Source organism: Varanus komodoensis, unplaced genomic scaffold (assembly GCF_004798865.1).
Source record: "Varanus komodoensis strain SLA01 unplaced genomic scaffold, ASM479886v1 scaffold29_1, whole genome shotgun sequence".
NCBI lineage: Eukaryota > Metazoa > Chordata > Lepidosauria > Squamata > Varanidae > Varanus > Varanus komodoensis.
Window position 1 is genome coordinate 1225960 of NW_025335759.1, and position 14007 is coordinate 1239966.

A 14007-nucleotide genomic window follows, 5' to 3' on the forward strand; every position below is an offset into this window, starting at 1 on the left:
AGTGCAATGCTTACAACCCCCCAAAGCAAAAAAAAGGGGTGCCTATATTGAAACATGCAATATAGACTAGTTATTACTTAAAAGCAAAAGTAAAGGGGGAGAGAAAATACCAGGCAGTAAAGGGGAAATATTAGCATTTCATGCACGCCACCCTGTATGTCTGTATTAACCATGCATATGACTTTACCCATTATAGGAGATAATGCTCAAACATAGCCAAAGCAGTATGAGTGACAGAGGACAGTGTTCAGCTTGATGTTTAAGGCACAATTCCACACATATTTAGACAGAAAAATGTCCTCCAACCAGAAGACGTGGGACTCTTTTCTGTCTAAAATATGCATAGGATTTCACCCTAAGTGCCGTGAGCTGGGACTCCTCCTTCACACTTTCAAAAGTCACAGATTTTCCTTGCAAACTGTTGTTCATTGACCAAAAAGCACAAAACACCCAGGATGAATCTCGGAGCATGCACAGGGCAGTTCGTTGAACCCAATCTAGTTTTCATCTCCAGCAACTCACCTTATGAGTGTGCCAGGGTCTCACTCCTTTGTGAGGGGCCTTCTGAAAGGCGCTGGCCCTCTAACTGTACCTCCCCCTCTGCTGAAGTCATGACGTGGGGTGAAGAGCCCAGGCTCCCTTGTCTGTCTGGGAAACTCCCCTGCCAGCTGGCTGCCCACTCCCATCTCAGACTCTCGGCTTGCCCTGCATTCCCAGAGAATCCCTAGCTCTGCTTCGCATTTGGATTCCGATTCTTTCAAAGCCCAGCCAGCCGCCCCTCAGAACGAGCAGCTGTAAGGGCTCTTAGCACCCACTTTGCCATTCCTCTATTAACTCCCGCACCACAGGGACGTAGTTTAAAAGTGCGTGGGATTACAACATAATTGTCAAGGGCATAATTTATATGAGCAATGATTTGCAACCAAAAAGAAACCATGCCTCAATATGGCATTGCCCAGGTTATATAGCTTGCTTCCTTTTAACAGACCTCTGTGGTATCTCATATATACGAAGTATCAGCTTGTGTTGCCTCAGTTTCACATTCACAGCACTGGCATGCTGAATTTTGCTATTGATTAAATTGAATAGCGCTTTCAAGTTCCTCAGTCCATTCATCTCTGACTTTCTGAGCATCAACTTTACTAGATTCCAGAGGAGTTTTTATAGTCAGTGTGTCAGAGCTTATCTTTCTGTAAGGAACCAACTCATTCCTCCAACAATTGTGGAAATGACATGCTCCCCTTGATGGAGAGGACATCCCTCAGGACAAATGGCAAGGGGCAGTTTTGAAGACCTCCTCAGATCATTTCTGAAAGCTCTCAGAAGCTAACTGCATACCCAAGGGATTCCTGCCGGCCGCAACACATGCCAACAGCGTGGTTCCCTCTGCCCCACCACCCCAGGCCCCGAATGGGTGAGCTGTCCTCTCTGAATAGGTGGGCTGTCCTCTCTGCAGGATTTGGGAGTCAGGGGCCCTGTGTGCTATCATTCTGCAGGAGGAAAGCAGGGAAAGAGGAAAGCAAGGATAAAGCAGCAGGTCTGGTGCAGGGTCGCAAGCGGGAGTGGCAGATTCAGGGTGTCTGGCATTTTTGCCCCCCTCCCCCCCTCACACCATGATGCTGCTGGGGCTCTGCATAATTGGGCAGTGGCAAGCCCCCCCCCCCCCTTCAGCTTGGTTGTTCTAGTTCTCTGCAGCGATGTACTGCCAATGTGGAGAGGCAATTCGGCGTGAATTTATTTATTTGCTGCCAATATGAATGCTGGGTGGAAGACTGGGGGGGGGGTCCCCTGGGGTGGTGGGGGTCACATGCAGCCCATGGACCATTTACTGCCTATCACTAGGTTAGAGTGTCTGGTGCTGTCAATGGTGCCACTGGTTGGAATGGGTGGTTCCTGTTTTAAATCCAGCGAAGCAAGAGCTGGTGAAGGAGTCCGCAGGGCCCTTGCTGGTGGTGGGCCTCACCAAGCGCCTGGCCGTGCCTCCCCGTGATGCCCACCCTGGTGGGCAAGGCTTCCGTCTACTGCCCAGGTGCTCCTTGGGTTGAGAAGCACTCTCAGCGCCTATGCATGGCCTTCGTTTGGTTCCTTTCCTTCCAGTCAGACTTGGGCAGGGAAGGCCTTCAGCTAGAGATCCCTCCTCTGTAAAGTAGGGCATAGAGCATCTCATGCATATGTGCAAAGATACATCATTGCATTCAGAATATGCTACCTGAGGCCTGCCTTGCCTCATCATGGGGGAGCCAGCTCTGCTTTCCAGCCGCACTGGAATTTGCAGCAAGTCAAGCTGCGGACAGTGCTAAGAGCAGAAGTGATTCAGAGCCCTTATGCAAAGCAGAAGGAGGGATGAGCGGAGAGGCCGTCTGACTTGGCCCTCAACATGGCAGCTCTGGGGTGACACCTTCCTCCTGCTCTGACAATCACTTGTTATATCACCAGGAAGTTTGAATAAGCTGAACAATGGATTTGGTCCTAGTCACTTAAGGCGGGGGTGTTAACAAACTCCTCCTGACAAACCAAGGCTTAGCTAATCCAGGGCAGAACCCAAAATAAAAGGCAGGAGGGGACGGGGAGGCCGTGTGCATGATTCCAGCAGGCTTGGGGGTAAGAAATCCCAGTACTTCTCTTGCTTTCTTGCTGATGGCTTTCAATGTCTTTGTCGAAGCTGTTGTGGAAGGTGCACTATTTCTTGGGGAGAAGAGTGGGGGCATTTTCTCTAGCAGCCCCCTTGTGATCTTCTCAAGAGGCAGAAGGAGATGGTCGATGAGAAATTTCGGCTTTGACAGCTGACAGCCTGCCTTATCTGGAATATCTGCTGCTTTGGGTTGTGAATCTGAACAGATCTGGGCAGGCCAGAAATTGCTGCCTGCAGTCAAGGAGGGTCTCCACACAGAACTGCTCAGCCAGTAGCTGCCTGCAGGTGACTCAGCCAGAGACAGGTTTCTGTTTGTGCTTCGCGAAAGGCTGGGAACTCCTTGCTGCTGGACCAATAACTCCAGTGGCTTTTTGTGTGACTGCTGTGTAAAAGTTGTTCATGTTGGATGATAAGAAGGGCACAGGTGGATTCAACCTGAAGTGCTTTTTGTTTGCTCTGAGGGATTTTCCCCACTTCTGCAAGCATCGATTTAGGAAATGTAGATTCTGGCCTGCCCACTCACAGAACAGTGGGCACAATTTCTGTTTCAGTTGCAGGTTAAAGCTGAGAAAGAGCATTTAGCATTATTTTCTCTTTGACCTCTTCAAGTTAATTAGGAACTTGATCTTTCTGCACTATGTAGAATAAGGTGACGAAGTACTGAATGGTATCATGCTTGAGTGTAGGTGTGTGTTGCACATGGATTCCCTCTTCAAATGCACTGTCCTCCCCAAAATATTTTTGCTCACAGTAATGCAGGTATCTGGAGGCGAGGAGACTCCACAGGGCCCTTCTTTGCAATGTGCTAGTTTAGTATGTACACAGATTTTTATGTCTAGCATGGAGGACAGCTTGTAGCCCTTCAGTGTTTCAACCTACAACTCTCATCCTCCCTCTCCACTGGATATGCTGGCTAGGGTTGATGGGAGATGTAGGCCAAAACATCTAGAGGACCATAAGTGGACTCACCCCTGTTGTACTGAATCACTTGACAGCAGGACCACCTTCTGCAATCTGAAAGCTGAGCACTCGCTGCCACGGTCTGTTACCACCTTCTCTGTAGTGGGCAGGATGGCTCTCATTGAACTGATTCGTTGGTTATTTGGGGGTGGCAAGAGGAATGCATGACACGCCTCCTTTCCCCCACTCTTTCATCCTTGCTTCTGGGACACTTAGGTCCGAGGAATGATTGGCCTATCTCTCATTTCTCAGAGGAAATCTTATTCCTGGGAAGAATTACTGCCCACCACCATGCCGTCTGCTCTCCTGCAATTGCTGGCTGCCATTCTGTTCCTGTCATCTTCAGGTAAGCACAAGAACAGCATGGCCAGGGGGGAGGGGAGGGCTTGAGCGTTCCTTTGGGGCGGGGGAGGATGGCTCCAGAGCCACTTTGCTTGCTGAGGTAGAATTTTCAAAAGGTCTCTCTGCTGAGTCAAGTTATAAGAACTAAAGAAAAGCTTGCTCAATCTGAGCAGCTAGTCCAGCATTCTGAGGACGCAGTGGCCAACCAACCGCCTTCCCTCAAGCAGGATGCAAGTGCTACAGCACCGCCGTCCATGTTCCCCAGGAACTAGTGCACAACCTTTCCATAAAATGGGGAGCAAGTTATTAGCTGTTTAATGTCTTGTTATTGTATTTTTACCACCTTGGGCAGTATGGACCTGGAACTAAGGGATGAGAGTGCTTCCCAGGCTGCTCTGGCTAAAACAGGCGTGCCTTAGTCTGCTCCTGGACAATGCTTATTCTTGCTTTGAAAATGCTTGTGCAGTTGCCCTTGGGCGTAAGCATCCCTGCGTCCATTCCACACAAAACTGTAGCATCATCACACACCAGTGTATTCCTTGATCTGGCAGCTGATAGTTCCTCTGAACAGTGCTAACTTCTGGCTTCTGTTCTTCCAGCCACCGCAGCAGAAGAACGGATAATTGGTGGAAAACCTTGTCCACGCAATTCTCAGCCATGGCAGGCTGCACTTTTTACTGGCTTCAGGCTGAACTGTGGAGGGACTTTGATCAACCGTTCCTGGGTGCTCAGTGCTGCCCACTGTAGAAAAAGAACGTAAGTGCATGTAAGCAGAAACTAGGCGGCATGTGTGTATGTTTATTTACTCATTTGTGATGGGATGGGCCCATGGCTCAAGGGTAGAACACATGCTTACATGCAAATCCCAGTTGAATTGCCGGCTTCTCCAGGCAAGTCAAAGAAGGAATCTTGCCTGAGAGCCTTGATGGTTGTTGCCATTCAGTGCTGACAATATTGTGCTAGAAAGACTAGTGCCATGGACCAATTGCAGCTTCCTCTTTGCATCAGTTTCTGGGCAGGGCACATTAAGAAGGCTTTAGACACACTAGAATGGCTTCAGTGGAGGGCCATGAAGATGGTCAGTGATGTGGAAAACAAATCCCATTACGTGGGAAGGCTGAAAGAACCAGGCATGTGTAACCCAGACATGAGAAGACTCAAGAAGGATGAGATGTTCCCCTTCAACTCTCTGAAGGAGTGCTGCCCAGCAAAGGACAAATGCATGTTCTCTGCTGCCACAGAAGACAGGATTGGACCTGATGATGCAAGTTCTGGGAGGGCAGGTTTTAGATGAATGTTAACAGAAACATCTTCATGGTAAGAGCTGTTTGACAAAGGAAGTGATTATTTAGAGGGTGATGACCTCTTCCTCGATGGGGCAAGCCAGTCACTGTCACTGGTGCTTTAGCTCTTGATTTGCTTCATTGAGCCAGAGGTTGAATTGGGTTTTCTGGAAGACAAATTCTATGATGTCTGGGTATGAGGGGATCCATATGCAGACCTGCATAAATGGAACCCCAGACTAAGAATTAGTCAGTATCAAAATTGCACCTGCCCTCATAATATGTGAACCCTGCATGGATATTCGCTACTTCCACTTTTCATTCTGCATGGTGGTGTCTGGCAATTAGTTCCAGAACAGTTAATCCATAGCTTTTGTGTAGTGCATTTGAATGTTCCTAAGAGTGCACACCCGTTCGTTTCTTGTAATTGTTGTAGCCACATAAAACAGGAATCCTCAACCTGTTTTAACTCAATTCTGGTGTGTTGTGAGTGTTCTCACAATTTGGCCATTGCAGGGGTGTTCCCCTTTCATAAAATAACCAATCACAAAACACATATTACATAGTACATAATACCACTGCACAACAAGCTTGGAAATGTAATTGCACATTTTGTTTTAGCTGCAAGAGGATGCTGAATCAGACGTATGGTTGGACTGTCCATGTCATGAAAATGGCCTTGAAAGTGGTGGACCGTGTTAGATATTTTGTGGAGTTTTCAATAGCTGTCTTTGTTACAGTTTTGTGTTTTTGAAAGTTGTAATGAGTATGAACTTTAAGGACTAGGAAGACATTACTGCATCATGGACTTTCCCCCTTTTTATTTATCTCAGTGATTTTATTTTATTTTTATTAATAACAAAAAACAGAACTACATGCATCTCTTTTCACTATATTACCAGTTGCCAACTTTAAAACATGGGGCTGCTCATGTTCTTTTAGTAAGCATAGAATTTAACACTTTTGCCTTCTTTGTAAATTAAATCGTAACAACATTAAATGAATAGCTCTTTCTATTGGGAAAGAAATGCCTGCCAAATATCTGGGCATCAGGCTGTGGGACACAGCTCCATATTGCACCAATGTTTGTTCCTTCCCAGACCCTTCTTTGTCCGCCTTGGGGAGCACAGCCTCAGCAAAATCGACTGGACTGAACAAATAAAACTGGCAACAAAAGTCATTGTGCACCCTGGCTATAACCCGCGAACCAAGAACAATGACATCATGCTCATCAAGCTGCTGATTCCAGCCTGCCTGACCAAAAACGTCCAGCCCCTCAGTCTGCCTACCAGATGCCCTGTGCCTGGGACCAAGTGCCTCGTTTCAGGCTGGGGTACAACAACAAGCCCCCAAGGTATGTTGGGCCAGGTACATTTCCTTCAGAGTGTGTTCTTAACATGGCTTTTCTTTCTCTCAAATTTGTAAAGGTTCTTTTCTTTCTCTCAAATTTGTAAAGGTTCTTTTCTTTCTCTCTAATTTGTAAAGGTTCTTTTCTTTCTCTCTAATTTGTAAAGGTTCTTTTCTTTCTCTCTAATTTGCAAAGGTTTTTTTCTTTCTCTCTAATATGCAAAGGTTTTTTTTCTTTCTAATTCATATTCATTTCCCAAATGCAAGACAAACATAAAGGAAAAATACACTGCATTACTCTAATTATTGACCAGGTCTAACACATTCCCCCACCTCTGAACTTTACAGATAAAAATGTAGGTTGAATCCACTGGCTTTTGGGGGGTTTTCCTTTCATGATCACTAATTATATTTAGGGCACAATATGATCAGGGTGCTCTAAGCCTCTGATCTTGGAGGTTTCCAAACATCTTGTACAGAACAGCAGAGGGGAGTTTTCTCCTTTTGCTCTGCACTTCTGCTGCTAGAAGGCCACCTTCCACCATCAAGCTGGTACATATCAAAGGGGAGGGAAAGAAGCTGCAGAAGACATCAGAAACCTCATACACAGACCCCTGCAGTCTCCCCTCCAAATTCCTCCTTTAATCTTTCTCTGAGATTGAGGTAACTGGGACACGTCTTTTCCACACCCCCTCTGAGAGGGTTTTGGGGCCATGGGATCAGAACACTCCTTCCCAGCTCCGAGTTTGGAGCTTCAGATCTGGGAATCCAAAGTATTCTCCCACTCTAAAACCAAGGGTATTCACATCCCATATCTCTTAACTGTGCAGACAAAAATACACATTCCTTTATATGTAAAATAAAAATTACATGTTTTTAATATTATATGTTTCTAATATCACAAGGGCAAGTGAGAAAAATATTCTCTTTCTACCCTGTCTCTGAACACCATTCATAACTGTATGTGGCTACAATCCTATGCAAACTTACCTGAGAGTAAGCTCTACTGGACCCAAAAGGACTTACTTCAGTGTAGACATTTGAAGGATTACACCAGGTGTCTACATCAATCAAGTTAATTATGCACTGGATGGAAAATGCCCTTCCATCCATTGTCCTCATTTTCTGTTCTTAGACACCTTCTCTGAACCGTGTGCTTTTCTTTCCAGCAACATTTCCAGATGTTTTGCATTGTGCAAACGTCACCATCGTCAGTCACAATGTTTGCCAAGCCATCTACCCCACGTACGTCAACGAGAACATGGTCTGTGCTGGCAGGACGGAAGGAGGCACAGATGCTTGCCAGGTGAGCAAAATTGGTGAATGCTAGCAGGAAAAAAAATGGTATTTGGAATCTTCTGGTTCTCTCATCTTCAACCTTTCCACACTCATGACCAGATGTTATCTCAAACATGCATTTGGGGATTCATGACTAATTCTTGAAAATCATGTTGTGCTTGCTGCCAACCACACTTCCGCAAGCTTCAAGAAGTTCCATGGGCAATTACCTTGGTTTATTCCCTTTAGGAGGAGTATCTAGAGACACTTTGGTATTTTATGATATTTTTGCTTCTTTAAGAATATCAGCACATATAGACAGCTTAACTGCGCCAACAGGCACCTGCAGCCCACTGTTCCCCCATCAGGTCTTTTAGGACAACTTTCCCCAAACTGGTGCCCTCCAGATATATTGGCTTCAAATACCCATCATTCCTAGCTGGGTGGCCACTGGTCCCAAAATGCTTACAAAGCTCAAACCCAGCCCTCTATCTTCCTCAGTCCGCCTCAAAGCTGCATGTGTCTCTGCTGACTGGTGCATGCTCAAGCTTCCTTCCAGGTCCATGGACCCCCTTCCTTTTCCCCTCCATTTCACCAGCTGTTCTTGCCCCTCATCTTCTTTTGCATCGCTGCTTCCACTTGCCAGCTTACTTGAGAGGCCTGGAGGCAGCGATCCAGGAAAGCTGAGGCATCCGTGGCTCCCTCTTCTTACCAGTTCCATTGTTTGGCTCAGAGCAAGGGGCAAATGAACAGGTAGGTTGCAGTGGTGAGGAATAGGAACAGCTCCGGAGAACTTTTTTCCCCGACGCCCTGATGTTATGTAGGGCCTTGGCAGGTGCCCACCCATGCCAACCCTTGGCGCCTGTCCTGCTTATGGCCCTGGAAGATATCTCTCTCTGTCTCTCTCCCCTCCTTGCTCTCTCTCTCTCAGCTCAATTTACCTCAAAGCTCAGCCCTCAGGTCAGAAGTGGATATGTAGAAATGGTTCTGTTCTGTTTTGTTTTCCCTGCAGGGCGATTCGGGTGGCCCCCTTGTCTGCAACGGGGAGCTGCAGGGGATCGTATCCTGGGGGCCCCAGATATGTGCACAACCCTATAGGCCAGGAGTCTATGTTAACGTCTGCAGATATGTGGAATGGATCCGAGACACTATAAGCAGAAACTGATAATCTTGCCGCAATCCAGGAAGAACTCTCTGGGGAGGAGCACTTGCTTGTTGTTTACTAGACTCTCCAAGATGGTCTGTCTCTTTTGTGCTGCTTTTGGCCCTTCCCCGATGCTATGTTAAAATGTGAAATAATAAAGGGGTTTTTATTCACCATGCCTTCTGTTGGCCTCTGAAACCACTGCAAAGGAATATCTTTCTTTGAGAATGGGAAGAATGCTCCCGTGTTTGGTAAGAAGCCTTCATTTGGAAGGTTTGAGATCCGCTCTTCCATCACAGATCTGCAATTCCCAGGACTCCTTACAGGGGTGCATCACTACATGTATATATGTAACATGTTCCTCCAGGGTTTATCCACTCAGGGTTTTCTACAAGAAATTGGAGGAGGTGCCATTTTGCCCTTTCTTTTAAAAAGAAATCTTGGGCTGCTGATGACTTGGACTGGCCATGTTCTAGGTGTTGCAGATTTCTTTTTAAAAGTTTCATCCATTTCTGGAAAATGATTATGTACTGAGGAGACAGTTTCTTATCCCAAATGAGAATACCTGTTTTGTTTGCTAGAAATGTTGATATACTAGTTTCTGTTTTCCCTTCTGATGGACACATTACCCCAGTGTGCAGCAACACGCAGTTCCTTTTCTAATCTTCAATATAGTCCAATTATCCTTTGAAGGAAACAATGACATTTCTTCTTAAACTTGATACATTTAGCAAATAATTCATTTATATGTCCTAAGTTGCACAAAATACATTGTATGTAGTCAAGGTAGTAAAGTAAGGACTGATGAGAAAACAAAACTTGCTTATGTTTCAGTTTGTCCCTAAATTTCTAAAAATAAAATAAAGATAATAAAGAGCCTTGTTGTACCTTAAAGACCACCCAGTTTGTTCTGGTTTAAACTTTTGTGCAGTGCAGATACTTGGTATGCCTCTTTAGTTATTAGTACATATAAACCAGTTTGGCAATATAAGGAAGCCACAACAGATTCAAATCGATTTGGATTTCTGTGAACCTGACCTGTGGACTCTGCAGCAGCCTGCCTTTTCTGAGTCTCACGGATTCCAAGGATTGTAGGCTGTTTTTGCACAACTGGGCAAAATTTGCATGCGTGTGAGTAGAACAAAGCCCAGCTAAAACAATCCAATGCCGTCGATGAGCAGATGGCAGAACGAAAGGCACGGGGCAACCCGGACAGTGCATTCCTGGGCAGGGTGTTGCTGAGCCTCTTCCGTCACGAGGGTCAGACTAAGTCTCGGAGACGCTCCAGGGGGAGCCCTTCCAGAGGCAACAGGGCAATGGGGGCACACTGCTGCTTAAAATGTCTACTGCCAGCAAGAAAGCCTTTTCAAAGGAGGAGGAGACTGCACAACAGCGGAGAAACCATCCACTGGCAGTGACTGGAGGAAAGAGGTTAGGGCCAGGGAAAAGGGATGCTGCACCTGGGAAGCCCTGGAAGGCTGGAGTTTACCCCCACCCCCCACCCACTCCAGCCAGAGCTTCCCAACCCTTATCCTAGCGATCTCCAGCCTCACTCTTTTTGGCAAGGGCACCCAGAGCAGGATTTTTGGAGAAAAGCTTCAGGTTCGGGTAGGGACAGCGGTGAAAAGGCTGTCTTTCAGGGAGCTTGTTCCCAAGCCTTTCAGGGCTTGAAAACAGACTTCCCCCTCTCTCGTGTTTCATCTCCATCTGCAAGGGCAAAATGTCTTGTCCTCCCACAGAAGTAGGGATGACAGTAGTTAGTTTCAGCAAGGCTTGTAACAGGTAGCTTTTCTCCCTTGGCGCAGTACCAGATCACTTCAGTATACAATAACAACAGCCTGCAGCCCCATTCCATGTCAGAACTTGCTGGATAGCAAAGTTTATGCATGGGATCATGGGGGGGGGGGATCAACTACCCCCTTTTTTGCTAGAAAAGAAAGGGAGTGACAGTTACAATGGAAACATGAACAAGTACACTTAATAATAATTGTTAATGATAATTCCACTTAGTACTGAACAGCCAAAGCTCCCTGGGTGCTTTAAAGGACTGCCCCCGGACCCCTGCCCGGGACATCCCTTTAAAAGCATGCAATAGTCCCCATTTGCGGGGTGGGGGGCGTCAGTGGAGCCTATTGGAGTTCTGAGACAAAGCTGAGAGTGTGCCTGACACAATGGCTGGCTAGCAGGTGTGTCTGGGAATGGCTGCCCATAAAGTGTCTGATTGCCAAAGTCTCCTTTTCCAGGGCAAGACTAAAAAAAAGTAACTTGCACAAGAAACTAAGTAATTAATTAAAAAAAACCCTTAGGATTTTTATTTAAAAAATAAGGGGGCATCCAGAGAAGTGAGACCTGTAGGCCTCACAATAAATGACCAGCTCTGGGAATGATCCTTTTATCACTCAATTCCTCCTGCATAGCCTTGTTACAGGGCACTGCTAAAATGGACAGGGGTCTGGTGCTGGGGCTGGGGCTGAGCACTGCCGATCCCTTCCAAGGCCCAGCCACGTAGGAGGGAGGCTGGAAGAGGGCAGTTTGCCAGGTCTCCTCAGATTTGCAGCTACACCTGCTCTCAGAGACGCACACATCCAGCCCTGGGCTGGACATTACTGATGGTTGAGGTGTAACGCCCATTTTCCGTCTCCAATGTGTCCATCCTTTTGAGGCCCATTCCACAGAAATGCAACGGGCAAAATGAGCAGCTGCCCGGAAGATAGATTGCCTGCTTCAATTCTGCTTTGGTGTGAGCTGCCCGGATCAAGAGGTGCCGCTTTTCACTGCAACATGCACGGAAGGGCATCAGTTGCCTCTAGGTCCGTAGGCCCTCGTTTCACCCTGATGCCAATCATTCATTAGTCTTTAAGTGAGGGATGGGAGGCCATACATTGAGTGTCTGCACTCAGGGCATGTCTGTGGCATGAGATTCGTGACCTTAACCTCATTTTGTGAGCGTGGCCCAAGCCGCAGTGACACCCCAAATAAAAATGAGTCACCGGCCTAGTGTGACATTGCCAAGGCATTTCACAGCTGGGGAGGAGGTGGCAACTCCTGGAGCTTCCAGAAGTTTCGGGCTTTCGCGATGGGTGATTGGCAGCTAGTTAAAATCCGAGGAGTCTGTATTTATCCATGAGAGAGATGGGTTGGCCTTTGAACAATGCAATGGCCATTAGACACGGGGCGGATTCGTGCTCTTTATCCTAATGCTATTTATCTGTTGAAGGAGGAGCAACTCTTTCCCGAATGGTTTCCTCTTTAGCGTTCGAGACCAGCACAATCCCTTGACTCCATCCCTGGCACTGTGTGGATGTTTGTGTGCTCAGAAAGGCCTCCTTGGAAGCGGAATTCCAAAGCAGGACTTCAGGTGACTGACGGGTTTACTTCTTTCAGGCTAGTGGTGTTGGGTGTTATGATATTTGTATGTGCCAAAGATCAGTTGAATTGCATTATGCATAGGATTGTGAATGTGTATGTACAGCAGGATGGGGAACATGTGGCACTCCAGATGTTGTAGGACTGCAGCTTCCATCAGCCCTAGCTCCCTGACGGTGATAGGTGCTGTAGTCCAATACCATCTGCAGAGCCCATTTTCTCTATCCTGATATAGGATGGGATCCGTTCAGGAGAGAAGACAAAAGCGAGGCAAAGGGTGCCTTTGCAGACCAACAAAATTATTCACGGAAGCTCACATGACGGTGCAGCTGCTAGTCCACAAGGTGCCCTAGTATCTCTTTTATTTGTGTATGTGCCATTGGTTACAGCAGCCTTTTCCCGATCTAGTGACTTGCAAAAATGATGGACTACAATTCCCATTGCCCTCAGCATGTTGGCTGGGGATGGTGGAAGTTGTAGCTAGCGCATCCAAAGAGAACTTGGCTGCGCTAGGGGATGGAGCAGAAGGTGGAATGCTGGGAGCTGAATTTTCAAAGCTGAGAGCAGATCCATGATGTGGTGGAGTCAGCCTCAATTCTGCCATTGGAGCACGGGCACATGTGTGCGCACCTGAGTGTGCAGGCCGCACTGCATGCCGCAACCCAGAAGCGGGGACTGGGGGGATGAAATCCCATGCCGCATGATGCTCCACCAATCGAACCATGAGGCTGCCTCAGGCTTTAGGGGCCTAAGGGAATTTCCGTGGTAAGAGGTGCTGGGGAAACACGCGAGAGTTATCGGTGCAAGATGACCACATCAGGACTCCATGTGATGTTGTTAGACGTTAGAAGCACCCCCCTCAGAGCATGGAGAGCAGGGTAAAATCAAGATTCCTGCTCCCAGTGGGTTTACCCATCCTACTGTCAGAGTTTGCAAGCATTGGTGTCATTTTAAAAATCTCTTTTCAGCCCAGACCAGCATCCAGCACCCCCAGGCCTGGGTTTCAGCACCCAAACTGTGCCTGCTGACGTTGCTTCTCCCTCCAGCCTTTTGCTCTGAAGCTGCCATTTTGAACTTCCGCCAACATAATGTTGTTCCAGGGCATTGTGCAATAATTTCCCCCAATGCCCTGGAGGGCTGTCCATCAAGCCAAGCAAGCTGTCACCCAGAAGTCTGCCAGTGGAGCGGGTGGGGAGCCAAGGGTGCTTTGTCAAGGACTTCCTCGGACCTGGAGCTAGCCCTGCCCAACTGACCGCAGCTACAGAAATGTGGGTCAGTCATGGGAAGCAAACCCCTCTCCTGTGTGGCACAATCCCATGCAAGACGGTCCAGATCCTGGTCAGTTCAGTGGGACTTATTCCCAGCTAGGATTGAAAAAGGTTTCAGGGTTTTGAGAGCTCTCGTCTCTCTTCAGCTTTAGCTAAAGGCATTATTGGAACTCATTTATTTTTATTTATTGTCACACCTTATATTCAACCTTCTCCCCCTCTTGCAAGGAACCCAAGACCCTCCTACGTGGTCCCTCTTATTTGATTATATTCTCACAACCGCCCTGTGAGGTAGGTTAAACAGGGTGTCAAGTCACTGGCGCAGAGTTACTCAGTGAGTGCCATGGCTGAGTGGGGATCAGGACCTGAATCTCCCAAGTCCTGGTC

At 47.3% G+C, this 14007-nt stretch overlaps 1 protein-coding gene across 1 annotated transcript; it reads left to right on the forward strand.

Moving 5' to 3' along the window:
- The first annotated feature begins 3883 nt into the window (after positions 1-3883).
- Positions 3884-9007, forward strand: LOC123026031 (trypsin-like). Its single transcript, XM_044435266.1, has 5 exons — positions 3884-3938; positions 4534-4690; positions 6318-6571; positions 7734-7870; positions 8855-9007. Exons 1-5 carry the CDS (start codon positions 3884-3886, stop codon positions 9005-9007), a joined length of 756 nt encoding a protein of 251 aa, XP_044291201.1.
- Positions 9008-14007: the final 5000 nt, after the last annotated feature.